General features: G+C 45.4%; 1 protein-coding gene across 1 annotated transcript; it reads right to left on the bottom strand.

Annotated features, from left to right (window-relative positions):
* Positions 1-9,548: 9,548 nt before the first annotated feature.
* REG4 (regenerating family member 4) lies at positions 9,549-22,496 on the bottom strand. Its single transcript, XM_030326608.1, has 5 exons — positions 22,430-22,496; positions 19,329-19,426; positions 16,254-16,391; positions 14,439-14,544; positions 9,549-9,916 (listed from the first exon to the last, which is right to left on the bottom strand). The coding sequence occupies exons 1-5, from the start codon at positions 22,494-22,496 to the stop codon at positions 9,849-9,851; spliced, it is 477 nt and encodes a 158-aa protein (XP_030182468.1). The 3' UTR covers positions 9,549-9,848.
* Between the last annotated feature and the right edge of the window lie 2,892 nt (positions 22,497-25,388).

Consider the following 25,388-nt stretch of genomic DNA (forward strand, 5'->3'; position numbering starts at 1 on the left):
TCGTTTTGCACGGCTTCCCAGAAGGTACAGGCTTCACTCCATCTGCTTCTGTGTCAACGAACAGCGCCGCCTGGCCTCCTGGCCTCCACTGGTTCTTCCCCAGTTGTGGAACAAGATGGTGAACAAGGTGTGAACAAGATGTTCTCTGTCCCAATACATCCTCACCTGGGAAAAGCGTTTGAAATATTTACAGTTTGGGATTCACGAATTCTCTCTCCAAGGGAGAGTTTTCCGCTAACTTATAGTGGAAGCTTTTCCCCATCCTCCTTGTCTCTGCTTTCCTGCCCTCCGGGAAGTGAGATGCCAAGTTCCAGGGGGGATCACACCTGTGACGTTGGGATTGTAAAGTCGCAATCTGGGCTCTGCCCGTGTCTTCTCAGGCCTCCATTTCAGTGCCTGCTGCAGGTGTATAAATGCTTCCGGAGTCTCCCTTGGCCTTCACATACGATGAGTCCGAAGCATGTGTGCTGGGCAGGCTTCCAGAGTTCCCCGGAGAGATTAAAGCTCAGGTCGCCCACAGTTTGTGATTTGTTAGCACACCCTTTAAAAGCTGCCTCCCTTTTCCTGTCTCAGGTCCCCACTCCCCTGAGGTTTCCTGCACCATCTCCCACACAGACTAGTTCCTTGTGAATCCGTGCCTCGGCATCTGAGACTGGGGGGACGTAGACCGAGAAACATTCACATGCGCCCATGTACCCTGAACACCTGCATACGCACAATGAATTATCAGCGTGTGGAGGACACACCCTGAGGTGACTCCCAGTGAGTCCCACCCCTTGTATAATCGCTCCCCGCTGAATGTGGATGGAACCCGGTGTTACTTCCAGCCAACGGAATAGGGCAGAAGTGATAGGCTGGTCACTCCTGGGCTTATGTCACATTATAGGAGGCTAGAGAGAGATTCTGCTGTTGGTTTTGGAGAAGCAGACTACCGCGTGTGAGCTGCGGATGGGGGCCACGTGTCAAGAAATTGTAGTGGCCCCTAGGTTGTGGGTCTTGCCTCTGGACAATAGCCAACAGGAAAACAGGGCCCTCCATCCTGCAACCGCAAGGAAATGAACTCTGCCAACATCCTGTGTGAGTCTGGCAGCAGATTTCCCTATAGGAAGCCTCCAGAGGAGAGTGTAACCTCGTCGATTCCAGGATTGCAGGTTTAGGAGACCCTGAGCAGGAGCTCCCAGCTAAGCCAGTGCAGAGGCTCTAGCCCCGTGGGAGTTCTCAGTTCTGAGCATGTGTTGCTTTAAGCCACCAAGTTTATGGTACATCTTTATACAGCAGTAGGAAACAGCTACATTCTCTGTGAAATCCTTCAGTGAGAGATGGGGACTTGTTTCTCTCATTCCTTGCTGGCAGGGATCTGACCTCTGGCCTCCGGGAGTCCAACTTTGCTCTTTGATTTGTTATCTGAGAACGGCCAGTTTTGTCACCTTTCTTGTTCTTCATGAATTGTTTCCATCAAAAGTAGGTATATGGATGGGGAGCTTGGGTGGCTCAGTCAGTTAAGCGTCTGACTTTGGCCCAGGTCATGATCTCGTGGTTCGTGAGTTTGAGCCCCGCCTTGGGCTCTGTGCTGACAGCTCAGAACCTGGAGCCTGCTTCAGATTCTGTGTCTCCCTCTCTCTGCTCCTCCACTCGTGCTCTATCTCTGTCTTTCAAAAATAAATAAACGTTAAAAAAATTTTTTTTTTTTAAATAAATATGTGGCTGGTCCTCCAACTGTCTGGTGAATACAAGGTTCTTCAATAATGCTTCTTTATAAATTCCTTTTGGAGGGCTTGATCCAGCAGAGTCAGATTTTCCCAATGTCAGGACCAGGTCAAGTCTCACAGGACCTTTTTCCATGTCTGTTTCAAAAGTCTGTTGGGTTGTAACATGATCCTTAAAGTTTTTTCTTCATCCTGCCTATGTCAGCAACTTGACTTACAGATTCAAGCAATCCTCTAAAATGCCCTGGGACCGAGACTCTCTCCTCTGCTCTCTGGGAATTTGGGAGAAATTTAACATTATTTGGCAGCTGTCTACATTTCCGAAGACCGTTGGACTCTGCAAGGACTTCCCTACAGCTATGGAGTGGGACCAGCTCAGCCTTCTCTTTTTCTTGCTTTCTGATACCTGCTTTATCTAGCATTTCGGTACCGTTTCTGGTCACTGCCGAAATGTCTCTTCCCTAGAGATGGGAGTGCAAGTGGGAATGATACGGAAGAGTCTTCTAGGATCTCAGCATTTCAGTCTGGCCAAATGGAGAGGTCCCCATGTCAGCCCCCATTTCTGTGGGTTGGTCCCGGCTTGGGCAGTAAGCATGCTCCTGTGTAACCCAGGCATCTGCTGGAGAACTGCTTGCAAAAGTTTGCAGAATCGGCCACAGGCCGGGGCAGGTGCCCCCGCATATTCTCCAGAGCACCACACAGTAGCCCTGTTCTGGAACTCCTTATGCAAATGAACCACCTCTCTCCCTGTGCTGGCTTTGCCAACCTTGAATCTCAGGAACTTTTGTAATGCCCCCGATTTCAAATCCAAGAGACCACCAAGGAGCCCATACTGATGCAAATGCACGAGGGTTTATTTGCAAGCTTGAGCTTGGGCCCAAGTATACCCGACACAGGGAGCAGGGACTTGGACCCCTAGGTTAAAAGGCGTAGCAGTTTTATAGGGCCAGTGGCCAATGAGATTGTAACACACACAGAAAGTTGCATAGTCATGCCAGTCCACAAGCAGGTGGCCAATTGAATTACAATTTACCCCATAGTAACTGTTTGAACTAGCCTATCACTCTGGTCAGAATTGGTGCGCAAGTTTGGCTGGCAAAAGGTGGGGTTTACATTCTTTGGGGGTTAGGGGTTCCGTATTCCTATATGAGCCGGTTTCCAGTAAGGGTGTGCTCAGCGGCTTGACTAGGGTGGGGGAGTGTCTTAGGCAATAAGTAGGTCATGTGGGGGTTATACCTGAGATGGTGGGTGTAGCACAAAATAGAGTTAGGCTTGCTCTGCTTGTCCAGGGGTAGGGGATTTTTGTTAAATTCCTTGGGTCCCACACTTTAACCAAGTCTTGACACTTTTCTGGTAAGTTCTGATCCCAGGACACCGGCAATTACACCTGAGGCAATTATAGTTGCAATATGCTTAGGATAGCCATTCAAGGAACTTATTTCTTGAATTAGAAGATTTGCTGCCAGGGTCTTAGGGACATACGTCATTGTCCTCCCAATTTAATACCTTCCTTGACGAACAACTTCATTAAATCTACTCAATGATCCTTTTAAAAAAGAAAAAAATTTTTTTCCATTTTACAGATGGGAAAACTGCCTCAGAGGGGTTGAGTGAGCTGCTCAAGGTCACACAGCTATTAATTGACACACCTGGAACTAGAATCCAAGTGTGTTTGACAACAAAATTCATGCTTTTTCCTTGTCTTCTGACACAAAGGAAGAGAACTCTTGGATTGGTAGGGGAATATAAAGACTTGCCTTAGGAATCTAAACACCAAAAGGTGTCTCTCAAACTAGAGCTGTGTGCCCCTTGTGTTTGATGGGAATCATTTAGGGAGTTTGCTGTTCTCTGAACAACTTCTAAAAAAGTATATTTTCAGGGGAGCCTGGGTGGCTCAGTCGGTTGAGCGCCCAACTTCGGCTCAGGTCATGATCTCACAGTCTATGAGTTCAAGCCCCACATCGGGCTCTGTGCTGACAGCTCAGAGCTTGGAACCTGCTTCGGATTCTGTGTCTCCCTCTCTCTCTGCCCCTCCCCTGCTTGCGCTCTCTCTCAAAAAAAAAGAAAAAGAAAAAAACATTTTTTTAAAAGTATATTTTCATTTTGATCACAACGTGGGGGGAAATGATCATTTTCTGTATAATATGCTTAATTACTTTCAGAGTAATGCCTTGAGAGTTTCCTGCTGCATTTGCATTTATGGCAAAATTCATTGGCACCAAGCTGTGTTGCTTTGATTACCAGCTAATGGGAGGGAACACAGGCTGGTTTCCCCCGTAACAGGGTGTGGAGTAGAGGCCAAGTGTTGCCTTAGGGCTTGCACACAATGAAGGCCTTGTAGTTTAGATGGAGAAAAGCAAAGCAACATTTGAGCCACAAAGTAACTGTTGAACTCGGAAAGAAGCTGAACTAGAACAAAGCATCCTAGGCTCCTTTTGCAAGCCTAGTTTCGTCGCAGCAAACCCGCATTCTCTGTTAAACCACATTAATGTGAATTTGAAGTTTATTGGATATATAGTTTCATTTGTACTTAACGTGTCATTTTTCTTGGTTTTGTAGCTACAAGCATAAAGCATATACCTATTTTAATGTTTATATGTATTTAATATAAAAAGATACTTTTTATTTGAGGGAAGTTGACCTAAAATGTTACATTAGTTTCAGATATGCTATGCTATGCTTGCAAGTATAGCTACCATCCATATGTCACCTTACAACACTATGGCAATGTTATTGACTGTATTCCCTATGCTGTGCCTTTTATTCCTGTGACTTACTCATTCCATAATTGGAAGCCTGTATCTCCCACTCCCCTTCACCCATTTTGCCCATTCCCCCACTTCCCCCAGAAATCATCAGGTTGTTCTCTGTATACATAAGTCTGATTCTGCTTTTTGTTTGTTTATTCATTTGTTTCTTTTTCAGATTCCACACATGAGTGAAATCATAGGGTATTTATGTGAAGGGTTTTTATAAATAAATAGGTTTAAACATTTTTTTAAAATATTTATTTATTTTTGAAAGAGAGAGAGAAAGAGAGACAGAGCATGAGTGGGGGAGGGGCAGAAAGAGAGGGAGACACAGAATCTGAAGCAGGCTCCAGGCTCTGAGCTGTCAGCCCAGAGCCTGACGTGGGGCTCGAACTCTCAAACCACAAGATCATGACCTGGGCTGAAGTGGGACGCTTAACTGACTGAACCACCCAGGTGTCCCTAAATAGGTTTAGATTTAAGGTTTTTCAAAAGGGACATGTATTTGCTCTCCAGAAGCAGAGAAGTCACTGAAAATGCTTTCTGGGTGAATCTTTTCCGTCCCCTTTGGGAAAGTTTTCCTATAACTTTAGGTCAGTTTTATTGAGAGGTAATTTACATACATCAAATTCACCCTTTTTAGGTGCACAGTGTCATGGGGTGACAACTGTACACAGTTGTGTGACCACCACAGCAGCTGTGATCTGGAACATTTCCATCACCCCAAAGCATTCCCCCATGGTCCTTTGCAGCCAACCCCCTTCCCATGTGCAGCTGCTGGCCAGCACTGCTCTGCTCTCTGTCACTGTAGTTTCGCCTTTTCTAGGGTTTCAGATACGTAGATTCTTACAGTATGTGGTCTTTTGTGTCTGACTTCTTGTATGTGCATAATTTTTGAGATCCGTCCCCATTATGTGTATCCATAGTTGGTTCCCCTTTATCACTGAGCAGTTTCCATTGTGTGGATCTGCCTCAGTTTGTTTATCCATTCACCAGTAGGTCCAGTAGGTGAGTCAAAACCTTTGGGTTTCTTTCCGATTTTGCACTATTATGAATCAAACTATTACAAAATAAAATATAATTAATAACTGTGTATAGGTCTTTCTGTGCACATGTGTTCTCATTATTCTTATTAAGTAAATGGACGTGAAAGGACTTTTGGGTCCTATGGTAAGTCTGTTTAACTTTTTATAAGAAATTGCCAAACTTTTTTTCCAGAGGGACCCTTTTGCATCCCTGTAGCTATGTATATTTGAGGCTTCTGGCTGCTGTGACTCCTCACCAGTGCTTGGTATTGTCAGTCTTTTCCTTTTTTAATGTTTATTTTTGAAAGAGAGAGACAGAGCATAAGCAGGGGAGGGGCAGAGAGAGAGGGCGACACAGAATCCAAATCAGGCTCCAGGCTGTGACCTGTCAGCACAGAGCCAGACGCGGGGCTACGAACTCAGGAACTGTGAGATCATGACCTGAGCCGAAGTAGGAGGCTTAACTGACTGAGCCACCCAGGTGCCCCAGTATTATCAGTCTTTAAAATTTTAGCCATTCTAGGGGAACCTGGGTGACTCAGTCGGTTAAGCTTCCAACTTCGGCTCAGGTCATAATCTCTCTGTTCATGGGTTAGAGCCCTGTGTCAGGCTCTGTGCTGACAGCTTAGAGCCTGGAGCCTGCTTCGGATTCTGTGTCTCCCTCTCTCTCTGCCCCTTCCCCACTTGTGCTCTTTCTCTCTCTCTCAATCAAAAATAAGTAAACATTACAAATTGTTTTTTTTTTTTTTTAATTTTAGCCATTCAAGAGGGTGTATAGTTGTATCACATTTCGTTTTGTTGTTCTTTTGGATTATATTTTGAAGTAGTTTCTCAATTTTTTTCTTTTTTGGTTTTTGCTTTCTGTGTCCTAATACATCTAACGCAAGATCACAAAGAAAGATTACTACCTATATTTACCCTTAAAATAAATGGTTTCTGGCTTAATCTAAATGCCCTCAGATTACTCTCCTCTATCTTTATTCATGTAGTGAATGCAAAGACTTCACCTATTATAGTAAGTCTGATGGAAATGTGTATTAAATTTTTTTTTTTTTTTTTTTTTTTTTTTTTTTTTGGGACAGAGAGAGACAGAGCATGAACAGGGGAGGGGCAGAGAGAGAAAGGGAGACACAGAATCGGAAACAGGCTCCAGGCTCCGAGCCATCAGCCCAGAGCCCGACGCGGGGCTCGAACTCCCGGACCGCGAGATCGTGACCTGGCTGAAGTCGGACGCTTAACCGACTGCGCCACCCAGGCGCCCCTAAATTTTTAAATTAGTGCTTGGTGTGCACCTCCTTCACTATCCTGTGTCTGTATTGCCTCCTATGTGCTTGTCCACAGCCAGGCAGACATCCACAGAACTTTCTGGAATCCAAGGTCTTTCCTCTACGGCTGTCCTCCCACTCTCCAGCAGAGGGCGCTAGTTTGTGTCGCGGCAAGCAAGCAGCTACTTAGGACATCTCATGTGACGTTCACAGAGAACAGTGACATTTGTTAAGCTCTTAGGCCAGACCTCATTCCAGACTCTTTACATATTTTAGCTAACTTAATCCTCAAATCCCTGAGGAAGAAAGTGAAGGCTCAGAGACTTTAGGCTCCATGTTAATGCAGCCATTTTGAGGCAGGGTCAGATGCCGGGGGCTTAATTCCAAGGGCTTTGTTCTTCCCGCTGTAATAATTCACCACAGGCTGTGGCTGGAGTCTTATGTCACTGAGCACATCTTGGGAAACAATATCCGCCTGATTGTTATCTTTCTTGAATCAGATGCTTTTCCAGTCTTAGTTCAGACACCTGATTCTTAAGTCCTGCCATGCAGCCTTTGGACAGTTTCCAAAAGGATGGCCCTCGGCCCCCAGGTGGAGACTCCCCTTGCGCATATGTGTCACGTGTCAGGGCCACAGAGGAGGGTTGTGTGGCTGGTGCACTGCACACAAGTACACAACTAAGGGGGCAGGTCAAGGCTGAATTCCAACCTGCTTTTGTCCTGTGGGTCCATGAGGCTCTGTCTTCCTTTCTCAGTTCCCACAAAGACACTGTGTCTGCCAGTGGTGGCCTGTCCTTCAGGGGAAGCTGGCTAACCCCTGAGCTCCAGGGGAGTCACGTGTGCTATCCCTTTGCAGAATTAATCACCACATCCCACCCTCCTAGCCATAGTGATTAGTTGAGGACTGAGCACATAACCCATGTCAGGAGATTCTTGGCCAATGAGGCTTAGGTTAGAGGCTTCTGTTTGAGGGCTGTGGGGTCTCTTTTTTCATAAGTAAGGATGGGAACTGCCACAGCCATTCTTGCAATTCGATGGGGCTTGATAATGGGGTTAATACTCAGCAAAAAAAAGGTCAAAAATAATGCAGAGAGAAAACCCTATGCTGGTGACTTTGTTGAGCCCTTGGTCAAGCTATGCCTGAAGCCCAAATCCAGTCATGGACCATAGAGTAACATATACCAATAAATTCTCTGTCTTGCTTAGACAGCCTGGCTGTCAGTTGTGACCAAAAGCACGCTAATTATTCCGTACATAGTCCACACAGGCCCACTCCCCATCCCCTCTTCGTGGCTTTGTATTCCCATCATAGCACCTGTCACCTTCTCATACAACATTATTTACTTAGTTAATTGTGTTTCTACCTCCACTCCTCACCCCTGCCGAACAGTATGCTCTCTAACAGCAAGGAATTTATCTGGTTTGTCCATTGATCGATTCGCAGTCCCTGAAATGAGTTCTTAGTACATAGCATGCATTCAATAAACTTTTGTTGAATGATGTAGTGATATATCTACCCAATGAATAAAGATTACTAAAATGCGATATGCACAAATCAGCACACACTGATTTTCCAAAGTTAACCAAGGACCAGCCTTCTAATAAGACAAGCAGCTGCCCATCCTTATTTGCGAAAGTCGCGAAGCACACGCTGTGCACACGTACACGCGGCTTGTTGGCATGTCAGCAATTTCAGAGAGGGTGCTTCGTTTTCGCTACATCACCAAGCATGTTTCAGGTGGGGGCGCTTGGGAAGTTCAGTCGGTTGAGCATCTGACTTCGGCTCAGGTCATGATCTCACAGTTTGTGAGTTCCAGGCCTGCGTCGGGCTCATTGCTGTCAGCTGGGAGCCTGGAGCCTGCTTCGGATTCTGTGTCTCCGTCTCTCTGCCCCTTCCCTCTCTCTCTCTCTCTCTCTCAAAAATAAATAAACATTAAACAAAAATTTTTTTTTAAAAGAGTATTTTAGGTTGGTGTTGCTCTTCAGCTGGAGCTGTTACATATGTTTAATGTATTTACAGAATGACTATTAGATTTTACTTTGTTTTGTGTTGGTACATCTGTTATTCATCGCTTCTTGGATTTTTATTTTGTTTCTCTTTACTTCTCTGCCATCATGAGCTCCTTTTCCTCCAGAGAGTATGAATGAATTAGGGAGGTAGGTGGGCCATAGTCAGAAGACGTTGGGAACCTCTACCTTTTTGGGATATTGTGATCCATGTTTCCTTCACATTCTGTTAGTTCTTACAGGAAATAGCACGGAATCTGGCACTTGCCCCAATGATTTTCGTACATGGCCCCTGGCTGTCTAGCATTCCTGATTTATCTTACCATCTCGGTCAAAGAATCTGATACCTTTGTTTGTTTCTCCAACAGTGGCTCCCCAGAACCCTCGAAGGCGTTGGTGGTTGCTGTTTGCTGACCTAACTATCAGCTTCCAAAGAATGACCCTTTTCCATCCGCTGATCATCTTGCCTGGGCTCCCACCATGAAGACATTTATCCTTTGGGTTAACAAGCTTTTTCGTGCTTAGAGGAAGCAATACGTTATCTCTGATGTCTTCCTGTCTGGCTTCCAAAAGAGTGACAAGGGTGTGGGGGGAGGAAGGAAGAAGTGGGGAAGGGGGCAGGAGGGCCAGCGAGCTGTCTGTTCACTCCCCCTCCCTTCTCTGCACCCTTCCTCGAGCCAGCTTCTTAGCCTGTCTTGGGCTGCTAAGGTCACAGGGGTGCAGGGGGGTGTTCTCAGGTTCTGGCATAAGACTCTGTGTTGACCGGTTGGCACAGCACCGTGGGGGAAGCCGATGGCCATCCACACATCCCGAACTGCGTGGGCGGCCCAGCCACACTTCCTCTCCTCTCTGGGGATGCTTCTAAGAAATGCAAACGAGATCACACCAAAGCCACATTTCCTGTAATTGTCATAGAAGCCACTGTCGTACAGTGTTGAGGCCTCGGACGCTAATAAACCTAAAAGAGTGAGTGTGACAGGGCCGATCAGCCTCAGTTGCCGTGTTTGCTCTGAGACAATGATCAGACGCAGCCAGCATGCACAGAGGGAGGAGGGCAGGGGCGTGTGTGGGGTGAGCACGGCCTCGATTTGTGCTCTACACTCGGTATTTGCACAGGAAGTGCTGGTGCGTGCTGCATTTGTTGCTCCTCCAAGTTAAAAAGCCTGCAAGAAAATAAACAGACGTTCAAATCCCTCCAGTTCTGTATTGCACTTACCAGCGTTCCCTGGGTCTCTTGCTTGGAACCCCGGGAAGTGCACTGCCATGCTTAATTTCATGCGTGGACTGGGCTAGGAGGTGGGCCCAGGCGTTGGGTCAAACACCAGTCTACATGTTGCTGCGGAGGGGATTTGTTTGGGATGTGATTAGTATTTAAACTAGTAATGATAGGGGCGCCTGGGTGGCGCAGTCGGTTAAGCGTCCGACTTCAGCCAGGTCACGATCTCGCGGTCCGGGAGTTCGAGCCCCGCGTCGGGCTCTGGGCTGATGGCTCAGAGCCTGGAGCCTGTTTCCGATTCTGTGTCTCCCTCTCTCTCTGCCCCTCCCCCGTTCATGCTCTGTCTCTCTCTGTCCCAAAAATAAATAAACCTTGGGAAAAAAATTAAAAAAAAAATAATAAACTAGTAATGAGAAAATTGAATGAGCGAAGCAGACTATCCTCCATAATGTAGGTAATCATCCAATCAGTGAAAAGACCGAGTTTTCCCAAAGAGCAAGGAATTCTGCTTCCAAAGTGCCCTGGCCTCAGGATTGTGACATCAGTGCATGTGGGAACTCACAGTCCCTAGCCTGCCCTGCGCATGTCAGCTTTGCTGGCCCGACAATCACAAAAGCCATTTTTTTTTTTTTTTTTTTGAGAGAGACGGTGCAAGTGAGTGAGGGGCAGAGAGACAGAGGGAGAGAGAGGGAGAGAAGTGGGGCTCACTCAAAGCAGGGCTCGAGCTCACCCGATGTGGGGCTGGAACTCACGAACCATGAGATCACGACCTGAGCCAAAGTCCGATGCTTAACTGACCGAGCCACCCAGGCGCCTGGGAGCCACTTTAAAAGAAATCTATCTCTCTCTGTATACATCCAATTACTTCTGTTTCTCTGACGAATACCAGCACTAACTTTGTTCACGGAAAGAAAAATAATGTAAACGTCAGGCACAATTGCAGAAGCCCCATGCCAGCGAAACTTCGGAGGGGAAGACAGAGCTGGACGTAAAAGCGGGGGTCTTTTGTGTCTGGAACAGGAGGCTGCAAGGATGCGGAGGTGGTTTTTCCAAAGTCCGCAGCTGAGGACTGGAAGCTGCTGAGCCAGTCACGTCCCACAGGCCACCCCTTTATAAAGAAGGACTGACGGCAAGGAGCAGGTGATCTTGGAAACGGAAGTATTTTTGTGGACAGGGCCCACCAGGGCCGTCCACAGATCTGCTTATCACCCTGCGGTGTGGGCAGCAGAGTGGTGAGTCGTTAGACGTCTGTTCGCCTGGCTCTGACCTGTGCGTCCTGCCCTGGGGCCAGTGTGTGTTGGTGGGATGAGAGCCCCGGGGACAGAGGGCACTGCCAGGCAAAGTGGGGAGAAGGTGTGCCACCTCCCCTTCAGAGGTCTCCAGAGGTAGAGAGGATGGGGCCAGCCCATGCCCATGTCCATGGCAACCAGAGCCGGGCCACAGAGAGTAATGATATGGAGACGACGAGTTCTAGGTACTGACAAGGTGTGGGGCCGGGAGAACATGGCTCCAGGCTTCAAATAATCAAGAACACAGGCATCTCCCCCATGGGCACCAACCTAGGGAGGAGTCTGATTGCACTCTCCTCCTCCGTTCCTCTACACCAGAGAGGTGTGTGCAGACCATACCCCTCCCCTCCAGGTCGGAGAACCATGAGTCTACCCTGACTGGGATAAGCACTTCACATATATGTGTTCAGGTGATTAGTACTCTTGGTTTTCCCTTTCTGTGGAGAGGCAACTGAGGCACAGAGAAGTAGGAAATCGGCTCAGGGTCACAGAGCTAACTGGAGGAACTGGAATCCCATCCCAGGCATTCCAAAGGCAGAGCCCATGGTCTTGACTCCAACTCCATTGAATATGAAATTTCTGTTTACTTATTTTTGAGAAACAGGGAGAGAGAAAGAGGGGGAGAGAGAGCATGCATACAGGGGAGGGGCAGAAGGAGATGGAGAGAGAATCTTAAGCAGGCTCCTTGCCAGCGTGGAGCCTGCCTCAGGGCTCCCATCTCACCATGGTGAGATCGTGACCTGAGCCAAAATCAAGCGTTGGATGCTTAGCCAACTGAGCCCCCCAAGTGCCCCTGAAGTTTCCGTTTAAATTGTAGCACTACATTTTTAAATGTGTCAGAGAGGACCAGTAGAGTTGTCAGAAAGCACTGTAAATGCAATTTGTCAGAGAGTCACAAGTACGTTCCACCGTGGTGCAGAAAAGGAGTCAGAGGGGGTGAAAGAACCAACCAGACAAAATGGCCTCTGAGGGTCTTTCTAAACAGACATAAAAAAGGAACAAGTCTAGCCACACACAAGACGTGTGCGGGGCGGTGTTTGGGGACATTAATACCGTACCTTTTGGGTCTGAAGGAAACAATTCAGCCACTGAGTTGGCGGGGCTAAATCTGTTACACAAATAGAAAATGACACTGACAGGGCCAAGGGAAGGCTCTCTAAAATTCTACCTTCCACCAGTTTCTTGCTAATCCTTGTTTCATTCCTTGTGCTTTTCTGGCTTGAGTACCTGTATTCTGGTACCTAAGAGCTGGGCTGAGTGAACCCGGAAAAGGAAGAGAGACTGAAAGACCTAGAGCTAGTTCTCAGGACGACATCAGGCTTCCAGTTCCCACACAGGTGGCTTCGTTCCTGGGATTTTGCCCATGTGAACACGGACTGATGGGAAAGACTTGTGTTTGAGAAGTTGGTCCAGTTGAAATCTCAGAATCACAGGAAGCACTCTGAAAGGTGTCTAGTCCATTGCTTCCCCAAAGCTGGACTGGCCTCCAGCCTTAGAGATTCTGATGCTGTAGGTCCAAAGTGATCCCTGGAATTTATACTTCAAAAGTGTTCCTCGATTGATTCCTTCATGTGCCATGTGCTCCTCTTCTAACGCTTTTGGTACTGCAACTACAATGTCCACTTTTGCCTGGTTAATTCTAGTGATGGGCTTCTCACTGCTTCCTGCACATTCTAGTTTTGGATAGTGCTAATTGTTAAACGTTTCCCCCCTTAATTTAGATAGAAAGCCACGTATTACCAGTTTCTACCTATTGGTCTTGGTTGTGTTCCTTCCATCTGAGCTGTCTATGCCTTTCCCAGCAGCGACTGTGGGCTCTACAAGTCATTGGGAAGCCCTTCCTTTGCCCGTGAGGAGACCCTCTTATTGCAAAGGGTCTCGACCTGGCCTCAGAGTTTGTTACCTTATTTCTACCATTCATCTTTTGCTGTTGGAAAATTTTCACACTCTTTTTTTGTGCATATAAAAGCTTTATTCCCCAGACAACAGCCACCCTGCGTCATGTTCCTGAGTCCTCAGTCCAGGCCTTTCCCAGGCCTACTTCCGGCCTAGGAGGGGTGTCCTGGTGACACCATGATGGCCTTTTAAACCCACTAGGATGTCGTCTTCGGCATCAAATAGCCTCTTTCTCTTTGCTATTCTGTTTTCTTGTTTTACAGCAGAAGACTTTTCACATCACTTAATCTCGGTGGTTCTCAAATGCTAGCAATTTTGCCCCCAGGGGACATTTAGCAACATTTGGAGACATTTTTGGTTGTAACAACCTGTGGTGGGGGAGTGGTTCTACTGATCTCTGAAGATTGAAGACCAGGATATCCTGAACCTACAACGAACAGGACAGCTCCCACAACGAAGAATTATCCAGCCCCAAATGTCATTGGTACAAAAGTTGAAAACTGGAAGTTATTAGCATAAAAAGCGAGGAATGAAAAGACAAGAAAAACGAGGAGACTCAAGTGATTGTGTGCAGCCTCGAGCTAAGGTTCTGGGCCGTGCATTTTGGGAACAAAACTCAGGGAAACAAACAAGAGGGCAGCAGGCAGGCAAAGATGAGGTTCCCAGGGCTCGTGGGGAACCCAAACTAGAAGGAATTCAGAAAGAAGTTATATGTATTTCTTTCCTGTAGCCTGGGTTTCCCAAAATGTGACATCTTTCCCTTTCATATGTACACAATAGGATTTAAAAATAAATGTATTTGGGGCCCCTGGGAGGTTCAGTCGATTAAGAGTCCAGCTCTTGGTTTCGGCTCAGATCACGATCTCACGGTTCATGGGCTTGAGACCTGCATCGGGCTCTGTGCTGACAGTGCAGAGCCTGCTTAAGATTCCCTCCCTCCTTCTCTCTCTCTTTCTCTCTCTCTTTCTCTCTCTCTCTCTCTCTGGCCCTCCCCCTCTCACTCTCTCTTTCTCAAAATAAATAAATAAAATGTAAATAAAAATAAAAGTAAGTGTATTTAAGAAAAAAAGTGAGTGTATTTTAAAGAAGATATTAAGAATAGTTGGTCTATGGATATGGCAAAGATTGTAAAATGATCACAAATGACTGTGGGTTGGTAAATAATGTCTGTGGCAAGGCCACTATCCTGTGGAAAACAGAGCTGCTGGTGTGAAATGGGGCCGGCGGGGGGGGGGGGGGGGGGCGGGGGGGAGGAGGTGGGTGGGGGTGGGCGGCGGATCTTACCTTCCCTGGAGTTCATCTCCACGCAGTACTTGTTCCCACCTGCGGACTTGGCCGACAATTTTCTGTACAAATAGAAGGCCCCATCGATCCACTGCCACTTCTGGCTCTGCAAGTGACCACAGATGGAAGACAGTCAGCCTGTGCACCTGCTCACAGCCAGGCGGTCCTCTCAGGCCCCTTGAAAACCCGTAAAAATCTTTCATCACAAGAAGCACAGGGATGTGCACAGAATGAAAAAGAGAAAAGTCACCCCATTTAAAGAGGAAAACATTACTATTGATTTTGGCATATTTACTTCTGGTGTAAACATTGTTATTTATCACGATCTTTTTATGGACTAAAATAGGTGGTGGTCTTTAAAAATACATACTCAACTGTGTATCTTGCTTTCAAAATATTTTTAAATGGTCATGGTGCACTATAATTTACCTTAATGGTATTGATGATGTTTATGTTGTTTCTAATTTACTATGATTATAAAGAATACCGCTATGAACTACTTTGTTCCTGAAGCTGTTTCTGTACTTAAACTTATTTTTTTAGGATAAAAACCCAGAAGTGGAGTTAATGGGTCAAAGGATGTGAATATTTTGAGGGTACTGATATGCATGGCCAAACTGCTTTCCATCTACTGGACAATGTCTTTACGTCCTTAAAAATATTATTCATTAAGACAAAGCAAAAGTTTGATAATCTGATAAGTCAAATTATATTTCTATTTTAATTTGCATCTTTGATAACTAGAGACATTACACATTTTTAAGGACTTTATTAGCCACTTACTTTCTTCAGTTATGAATGTAGAAAATTAAATACCCCCACAATTGTATAAATAGATGTAAATATTTGTCCTAACTCTGAAGAAGAGAGTTGATTGACAGCAATGTAAATACATAAAAATGTGTAATTAATTGTATAAATTATTTGCAACATCTATGGCGAAGTTTTATCAAGAAACAGAAAGTCTGGGGGTTCTTTTCTGGTGTTCCTTATGTTTGTTTGGGTTAACTATAGAAGATTCCCACGAAGAATCTGTAAACTGCAGCTCCCACAGAGGGACCTCGGCACCCAGCCCAAAGACCTCACATACCATTCTTTACAATGAGGTACTGATGGAGATTAAAACGAAGGTCTAGTGAAAAAAAAGTTATGGGTAACATGAAAAAAAATAATAGCATCTAGGAAAAAGCTTGGCTGAAAGTTCCCAACTTTAACTCAAGATCTAATGGGAATTTAATTAAGCTACATCCCCTAACAGATGTGTGTGCGTGTATGTGTGTGTATGTGCGTGTATGTTTTCATATACGTGTATATATCTATATATGCTTACACAGCTTTAAAAAAATGTTTACTTATTTATTTTGAAAGAGAGAGACAACAGATGCAGGGGAAGGGTGTGGGGGGGGGAGAATGCCAAGCAGGCTCCATGCTGTTAGTGCAGAGCCTGATGTGGGGCTCCACCTCAGGAACCATGAGGTCCTAACTTGAGCCGAAGTCAAGAGTTGGATGCCCAACTGACTGAGCCCCATAACTTTTTTTTTAGGCTGTGAAAAGCCGGTCATTTTGTGTTCTAAGATTTGGGAGGACTTTAATTAGATAGAAGTTCTACAAAGTGATGCCATTGAAATAATTTCCTCCGTTGAGGGCCAGAACTGAGACCTAGACCTTGAGGCTTTGGCCTCTGTTGGTTGGAGGCAGTAACTGAAAAAGATTCACTCCCTGTGCCTCCGTCAGTAGGCCTGGAAGCCATTTCCCATGCAGGGACCATCTATCTGGCTCTCCCAATGGGACACGTGTGGGCCAAGTCGAGGTTACCTTTTGTGGGTCATGCAGGCCGATCCATACAGGCTTGGTTTTTTGGTAGCCACTTATATACTTCGCTACGATGTTGGCTTCCTTTGCATTCTGGAGAGATGCCAGGTGGGCTCCATTTCCATACAACTGACACTCGTACTGTGGGCAAGAAGTTGTGCTAATCATCTCCTGAGGTTTAAACACATAGTCCTCACCCCAGAACCCTAGTAAGTACATAACTATCTTCTCTGCGGCAACTTTTAAAACTCTCAGCACCAGACCCGAACTTGTTTTACTCCTGTATGTCTTTTGTTTGTTTGTTTGGAGCAGGGAAGGGGCAGAGAGGGAGGGGAGAGAGCATCCCAAGCAGGCTCCACACTGTCAGCGCAGAGACAGACGTGGGGCTCAATCCCATGAACTATGACATCATGACCTGAACTGAAATCCAGAGTCAGATGCTTAACTGACTGAGCCACCCAGGCGCCCCTATATGTCTTTTTTTGATCCCAAATTCTTGCTTTTCAAAGATGCTATCAAGAGAAGGCAATCTGTATTTTTCTTCTCGATTCCTGAATGATAATCACCTTTTGTTTTAGGGATTGGATGAAACGTGGCATAACCATTCTCTAACTGGAAACATATTGTCCCAATAAACAAGGCAACCATTTTATATATCCACATCTTCTAGAGAAGTATACTTATCTTATGCTCTTTTGCGGTTGTATTACAGGTTCTGCCTCCATGATACAACTTAATGTAATGAAAACATGGTTTTGCCTGCAGTTGCTACTTCAATGCCCCCCTTTGGTATCTTGCTCGTGATTAGACATGGCTGGTGTTGGATGTTAATGCATTCCTCACCCTTGCCGACCATTTCACAACACCGGCATGTTTTCATAACTTCATTTGACTGTCAAACTTGTGAGGCATGGAAGCCAGATTACCAATCAACGTTTAGTGAGAGGCCCAGTCACAAAGGGTTCCTGGGACAAAAGAGGAAAGAGTCTCTGTGGTTCAGTGAGATTTTCTGTCCAAGTTCACGCTCCTGGTAGTTCCACAACAGGACCTGGAACTCAGACCTGGAAACTGTCATTCTCATGGTCCCCTCCACACCAGGAATTTCGAGAACTAAGATTGGCCCTTAATATTGGCAACTAGCAGCAGCAGCCAAGGTATTTATTTGTTGGGTCCTTTTCCAGCACCTTCTCTGCACTACGTTCAGGAGCAATTAACTCTGCTAAGGCTTTGTACCAATCCTGGACCGTTTTTGCCTTAAGAACCTCAAATGAACACCCAGCATGTGTAATAAGCTCTTGGTAAGTTATTTTAATGAATCCTTCTGACAAGGCCATGGGGTAAAAGTGACATCCCCATGTTAAAGCAAGGAAACTGGTAGAGTGAGGTACGGCTATAATAGTGAGTGGCAGAGTCATGATTTAAACTCAGGTCTATTGCTGGGTCATAGAATAATTCTATTTTTAATATTTGTGTAGTTTATATGTATAATGGAATACTACTTGGCAATGAGAAAGAATGAAATCTTGCCATTTGCAACAATGTGGATGGAACTGGAGGGTATTATGCTGAGTGAAATAAGTCAGAGAAAGACAGGTGTCCTAAGTTTTCACTCATATGTGGAATTTGAGAAACTTAACAGAAGACCATGGGGGGAGGGAAGGGGAAAAAATAGTTTCAAACAGAGAAGGAGGCAAACCAAAAGAGATTCTTAAATGCAGAGAACAAACTGAGGGTTGATGGGAGAGTGGGTTGGGGAGAGGAGAAAATGGGTGATGGGCATTGAGGAGGGCACTTGTTGGGATGAGCCCTGGGTGTTGCATGTAAGAGATGAATCATGGGAATCTATTCCCAAAGCCAAGAGCACACTGTATACACTGTATGTTAGCCAATTTGACAATAAATTATATTTAAAAAATAACTAAACAAACTCAGGTCTGTATTACTCCCAAGCCTCCCAGGTAACTTCCTCTTTGGGCAGAATTAGTTTTGGAATGTCTGGGTACAGGCAATACAGGTGGCCTTTAAGATTTCTTCAAGTTGCTTCTCAAGAATTGAGGAGAGGCCCATTACTTTCCACCAGCTTTTTTTTTTCCTTTCAGTGAACAGTGTCTGAGAAACCCCTTCTTCATTTAGCACATTCTCCCTCCTCTCTCTCTCTCTCTCCTTCTCCCTCTCTCTCTCATTCACATCAGCTCAGGAAGCATTGCATCAGGGCTGACTTCCCTGGGTTTGCTCTGCTACTTACTCTGGGTGTGATCTTGGGAAAGTCACTTATGCTCACACTGCATTGGAATTTTCCATTTTAATGTCACAATCTTGCACTAACCCCACACTTTTTAAGGTCAGAGAAGACTTCGTATCCTCAATAGCTATCACTTGGTAGGTGCTCCGTCCTTGGTGAGTTATTTATACACAGAATTCTGAGGCCGTTCTAGGCCCAGATCACCCCACATTCTCCCCAACCAGTCATGTCAATTAAACAGCCACAACCCAGAGAAACGGCAGCACTGGCTCCCACACTCCTCTGAGGTGGGGTGGCCCTTTGGGTATCTTCTAGACAAAGCCTCAGGGAGATAAAGCCAGCACATTTGCTGGGTTGTGTAGACAATGAAGCCTTCCATTTGTTTGGACTGCTTCACTTTCTGTCAGGTGGTTCTGAAGACTGGTGTGCTCCAGGACTGCCTACACACTGCTCTTTCTGGTAAGTCTGGTGCAGCTATTCAATTGTTCTTTCTGGAAGGTCTTTATCTTCTCATTCTCCTTCTATTTGTGTATTTCTGTCTTTCTTACTGACAGCGAACTCCTTGAGGGTAATGGCTGTTTCTTGTCCATTCTTACGTCTTCACAGCTCACCTAGGATCTGGGCACATAGCACCTGCTCCATCCATGCTTATAGAACTGGAAGAGGAGAACACACAACGCTATTCTCTGCACTTCAGCAGCAGGTGACTCCTCAGAATGCCAAGGGAGGACTCTTAATTCTGAGCCAAATGAGACCTGCAGCTCTGGGTGGCCCCTTTAGAGATACCTCCAGGTGGCTTTAGAGATACCTGTCCTAGCATGGGCCAGATTCCTTACCTCAGCCTCAGACCAGGTCCTCAGCTTCCGGAAGTATCCGTAACAATTGGACTTGTAGTAAAACCATCCAGCAGCACAGCTGGGTCTCATGATGATGTCTGCACAAACACAGAAGGCGATTGCAAGTGATGATGGCAAAGCTAATCCATTCCCACACTCGTCAGTCTACAGAATGCAAGGGAGGCTGGCTGTCCTGAAGAAGGATCCTGCTGGGCTGCCCAAACTTTATACGGGTAATCTTTCTCCCAGCCTTCTCCAAAGGGAACTATGGCCTTTGTAAGGGGAACTGTGCACTGGAGAAAAGGCTACAATCAGATTAAAAAAATTTTTAATGTTTATTTTATTTTTGAGAGGAGGGAGGAGGTGCAGAGAGAGAGGGAGACACAGAATCTGAAGCAGGCTCCAGGCTCTGAGCTGTCAGCACAGAGCCTGACACAGGGCTCGAACTTACGAACCGAGAGATCATGACCTGAGCCGAAGTCAGATGCCTAACTGACTGAGCCACCCAGCTGCCCCTAGCTAAGACAATTTCATAGCAGACCCAGGGGGACCCCACATCCATCCCACGATTATCTCTCCAGTTATGAAATACACAATTAGAATAGCCACACTCAGCAACTGGCAGAATCCTCACATTGGTTGTCAGGTCAAACAGCTACAATTCAAGGCAGCACAAGAATGGGAAAAGGGCATAAATTGGTAGTTTTAGGCATTATAAGGAAGGAGTGGGTATTTTTGACCAGGGGGACACAGGACAGGTTAGATGGCAACTTGGATGGAACTTGACACTGGGTGAGCTGGGTTGTGTCACGTTAGGCAAAGGAGGTGTGTGAGCAGAGGAATGGAGGCAGAAACGTGCAAGATGTGCACCACAAGGGCAAGCACTTAAGTTTGCCTCAAGTAGAGGGAATCGTCCAGGCAAGCATGGTGGAAAGGGAAAGGAGAATCAAGGTCTGGACAAGGAAGCCATGACCGAGAGGCACAGGCTCTTCCTGCTACTTGATTAATGAGTGGGCCACGTCACCAAATCTGAAGGTTTAAGAAGCAGGGAAATGGCTGGAAATACAGAGGGCCTCAGTGATGAAGGGAATGCCAGGCTGGCGAGCTCGGGCTTTGTGACCACGTGGCTGCACTCCAGTGCTATAGATGAGCGCAGGGGTCTTTCCGTTCCTTGGAGACTTCCGCAGTCTGTCGTTGTCACATAGCAAGCACTTCCTCTCTCCCCACTCAAATGACACTCCTGTCACTCGTTTGCCCTGATCTATTTCATCCTTTGCCTATACATGTCTAGGGACTTCCTATGCTTTCAGATAAGCTCCCTACTCTCGCTAGCAGGGCATTCATGACCTGGTTCTGCAGCCCTATCCAGCCGAATCTTCCTATGCAGCAATCCCAGGAAGTCTCTACAACAGGGAGGAAGATCTGTAGAAGAGTAGAGTAGCGAGTGTAGAGTAACCGGTGGTATGTTCTGGCTCTACCTCCTCCCGAGGAGAGAAACCAGAGAGGGCTGGTGAGATCCCAGAGTCGGGAGACTGGTTTCTCGCTCCCCAGGTTTAGCCTGGGTGAATTTCAAGCCCCTGGAGCTAACCACCTGGTTGGTTGCCTCCACAGGAGAGTTGAGGGCCACCTCTTATTGTCTTCCATATTCTATTTTTTTTTATTTTTTTAATGTTTATTTATTTTTGAAGGAGAGAGAGACGGAGTGTGAGTGGGGGAGGGGCAGAGAGAGAGAGGGAGACACAGAATCTGAAGCAGGCTCCAGGCTCTGAGCTGTCAGCACAGAGCCTGACGCAGGGTTCGAACTCACAGACCACGAGATCATGATCTGAGCTGAAGTCGGACCCTCAGCTGACTGAGTCACCCAGGTGCCCCAGTCTTCCCTATTCTAGCACGGTTCAGAGGAAGCGGCTCAATCCCCCAGGTCCCGAGCAGCCATAAGGATTGACAGAACTGGTGGCTGGCAGTCAGCATGGGGTGGAGGGCAAAGAACCTTGAAGCACAAGGACACATCCAGGGTAGGCTAAGGCAAGGACCACGCACATGAGCCACGGGCACCAGCATGATGCCGGAAATAACTCTGCTTCTCTTCCTGCTTTCTTCCAATTGATTCTCCCCTTGGCCAAAGTACTCCCCAGTGGGAGTAGTGTTAGGTTATATACATGCTCAGGCATGGTTTCCCTCGCTGGGCCATGCGGGACTATGAGAAGCACCCCGGATGAGGTGCCAGAACATTATGTAATCTTGCTTTGTGACCTTGAGCAAGTCTCTACCTTCTTGGGGCCTCATAAACAGAATGAAGGCATTACACCAGATGTGCCCACATTTCATTTCTTTCCATTTCAGATACTCCATGATACTTATTCTCAGCTCATGAGTTCTCTTCCTGGCTTTCTCTACTGGAAGATCCTAGGGTATTGATTCTTGTTTTGTTGACATGTTACTTTGTACTTGATGCTGGGTCTACATGTGTGGGGGAGCCATCTCTCCAACAAGGCTGTAAGTCCCTTGCAACCCAGAATTCCCAGTATACTCAAATAGGAAAACAATGCATAAACATTGGGTACCTCTAATTATAGTGCTCACTTATTGACTACTAGATGTCAGGTGCACATTGTCTTCCCTCTTCACAAGAAACTTGCAAAACTATTGTTATTATCTACATTTAGTTGATTATTTAACTATGGCTCACAACCACATGAGGTTAGAATTTGTTTGATTCTAGAGTCCTTGTACTTGTTTTTCCCCTACAGTTTATTATTTATTGAGAGAGAGAGTCGGGGAGAGACAGAGAGAGGGAGAGAGAGAGAATCCCAAACAGGCTCAGCATTGTCAACATGGAGCCTGATGGGGGGCTCGAACTCATGAACCATGAGATCATGACCTGAGTTGAAATCAAGAGTCAGATGCTTAATCAACTGAGCCACCCAGGTGACCCGAGTCCTTGTACTTTTTTACCATGTGACATTGTCTTTTGTTCCTGTCTTTGACATCTATTTCCTGTAGCACCTAAATATTTTGGGGGGTGAATGGATGGCTGTCAGTGTGCTGCATGAACACAGGCTGTGGGTGGGTTCAGTCCCAGCTGAGTGACGGATACTCACCACCCAAGACTTCAGTGCTGAGTACACAGCTCAGCAGTAGGAGAAGCCACATTCTTTGGGGAGCCATCTTCTTCTTCCCCTGGCCACAGAAGTGCTTCAGAAGCCTCTATTACAAGGAGTTTTCCTTTGAAGCTCCTGGATTCGCCTAGACCTGCAGCCTGAACACATTGGGTGAGACAGACCCAGGAATTTAGATGCCAAATCACATATGGAGGAAGCAAAATATTTTCCTAAGCCCAGATTATACAATGAATGGAATCTCAAGCTAAATGTAGAGACTGGGAATAGTTAACTTATGTCACCTGCAAGACCTCTGGTCCAGCGCCAGAGACGTAACTGTACTGGGCTGAAAAGTCTGGATGGAGACCGTTTGGTACACTGTGGAGAGCCTGCTCCTGCTATTCTCTGGGGAACCAGCAGAGGGAGCCAAGCTTTCTCACAGATGAGGCAATAAGTGGCTTTCTATACAATCAGCTCAATCAAATCAAGTCAGTCCCAAGAGTAAATTTTTCTGTGTTAGAATTAAAAGTGAGTATATGGTCCAATGTCCACATTTTACAGATGAGAGTCTACCTGAGGCCTTTGGGTATGAAGTCATTTGGTCATTGTCGCACAGCTATAACCAGATCTCCTGACTTTAGGGCAACCCTCTTTCCTTCACACTTAGGTGATAACCACATTTTGTTTTGTTTTGTTTTCAGAAAATAAATGGGCAATAGTGTGCGGACAACAGTACTGTTCCCCCAAACTTTGAAGAACACCCAATTTGTCCATTTTTTTCTTGCTGATTTTGGCTTGATAAAGAAAAACCTCATTGTTTTTGTTAGTATTTTTTAAATATTAGTAATTAAATTACTTAAATTAGTAATTTAAAAAAATTTAAAAATATATAAAAAAGAATTTAAACATCTTTTTCTAGAATGCTTATCTTTAAAATTTTCTTTTGTGAATTTTTGACTTAGAGCTTTATGCATTTTTCTGTTCGATTACTATCTTTTTTCTCAGGAATTTGTAGGGCTTTTCTTGTGTATTTATTGTCTTTCACATATAACTAAGAATATTTGCCAGTTTGTACATCTCGTTTCTGTTTCTTGCCACACTGAGAATTTCAAAAACTGTCATATTTATCTTTTCCTTCATAACATTTGGAATTTATGTCAGCAAAAAAAAAAAAAAAAAAAAGGCCATTACCATCCACATAAGATGAAAATATCTGCCCATATCCTCTTTTATTTTCATCTGCCTGGCATTTATTTTAGTGTAAGCATGGGATCGGGTCCAAGATTTTTTCCCAAATAATTATTAGGATGAGTAAATAATTAATTGAATCCTTATTTGAGCATACTTTATGATCCCAAAATCAGAATACATATTCTAACTATCTTATAGTAGGTTGCTTACAGGAATGATGGAACATAATATTCAAACTTTCCTGGGCAATCTAAAGATTAGATGCATATGAAAGTATGCACAGCGCATGTGAACACTGTGACACAGTGTTAAACAAAAAGATGAAGCATGTCATAACCCTCTCCCCACCACATTGTTTTACACTCTTTTTTTTCTTAAAAAGAGAGAGAGTACACATGGGGGAGGGGCAGAAGGAGAGGGAGAGAGAATCTTAAGCAGGCTCCACACTCAGCATGGAGCCCAACTGGGGGCTCAATCCAACGACCCTGGGACTGTGATCTGAGCTGAAATCAAGAGTTGGACACTCAAGTAACTGAGCCACCCGGGCACCCCCACCCTCTCCCTACCTTTATATCATCACATTAACCCCATGCTCCTCTGACGAACTTCCCTTCCAGAGGTGATGGAGGTATTTTCAATGTCCTCAACCCCCTTAGAACACAAATAGCAAAGACTTCTCTGTCAAACCAACTATCTGGGGGAAGGGATGTGTAGCATCTCTTGGAAGAATCTACTAATGGATCTTAGCAAACTGACATTCATTGAACTTTTGCATGCCACCTAATCTAATCATAATGAGGCTACAATGCAGGTATTATTAACTTGCTTTCCACATGAAGACACAAAATTCATTAAGTAACTTTCCCAAAGTTTCACAGCCATTAGATTGCACAGCCATGAATTAACCTGACACAGACCCCAAAGGTAATGCTTTTTATAATAAAAGAGGAAAGAAAATAAGTAGTTCAAATTAAACACACACACACACACACACACACACAAACAAAAAGCATGACTAACATCATTAGACCTAGAGCTTTTCATTTCTGGCCCAGTGAAGGTCTGGCAGAGGAAGTCAAATGTTCAAAGAAAGCCCTCTGCCCTCAACTGGGTGTAGGATTACCTGGTTGGCATTCAAGGCTTGAGGACCCCTGCTTTCTTCAGCATCCTAAGAGATCCCAGGAAGTTTCTTGAGTTTTTATATCTTCTTGCCTCTGGAATTATATGACCTTTGTTGTAATCATAGAGCAATAATGTTGTTTAAAATAACAATCCATCCATAAAGTCTTATCTTTAGTCAAAAGGAACATCTGCGAGGCTTGAGAACATATTCTGAAGAAACTCTCCCTATTTGCAAACAATCTTTCTTTTACATCCTACCTTATCAAAACCGACAATATCCTGTAGTCTGTTAGAAGCCCGTCCTCCTCTCGCCTTATTCACTTTTTCTTTTGTCAGTCATTTTATCTCTTTACATTGTTGATTTCCTTTATTTCTCCTTCCTTTCTATAAAGATGCCCCACTTCAACTCTGGAGAATCGGGATGTTTCTATCTTTGCAGAAAGGATTTGCCATCAGGGCTGGACATAACTTATGTACCCCTGTGGTGGGCTTGAGGGGTACACACAGACTTCCCTTTCTAAGGCACCAACCCCATCTCCTTCAGCATGCACTCTGTTCCTCAAAAATCTGTTTAAGTTCCTTCTTCTTGTTCCTAAGGAACAAGGTAGTGAAATCTTGTCCTAATGCAGGGCAATTATGTGAAAAT

Source organism: Lynx canadensis, chromosome C1, assembly GCF_007474595.2.
Source record: "Lynx canadensis isolate LIC74 chromosome C1, mLynCan4.pri.v2, whole genome shotgun sequence".
In the NCBI taxonomy this organism is placed as follows: domain Eukaryota; kingdom Metazoa; phylum Chordata; class Mammalia; order Carnivora; family Felidae; genus Lynx; species Lynx canadensis.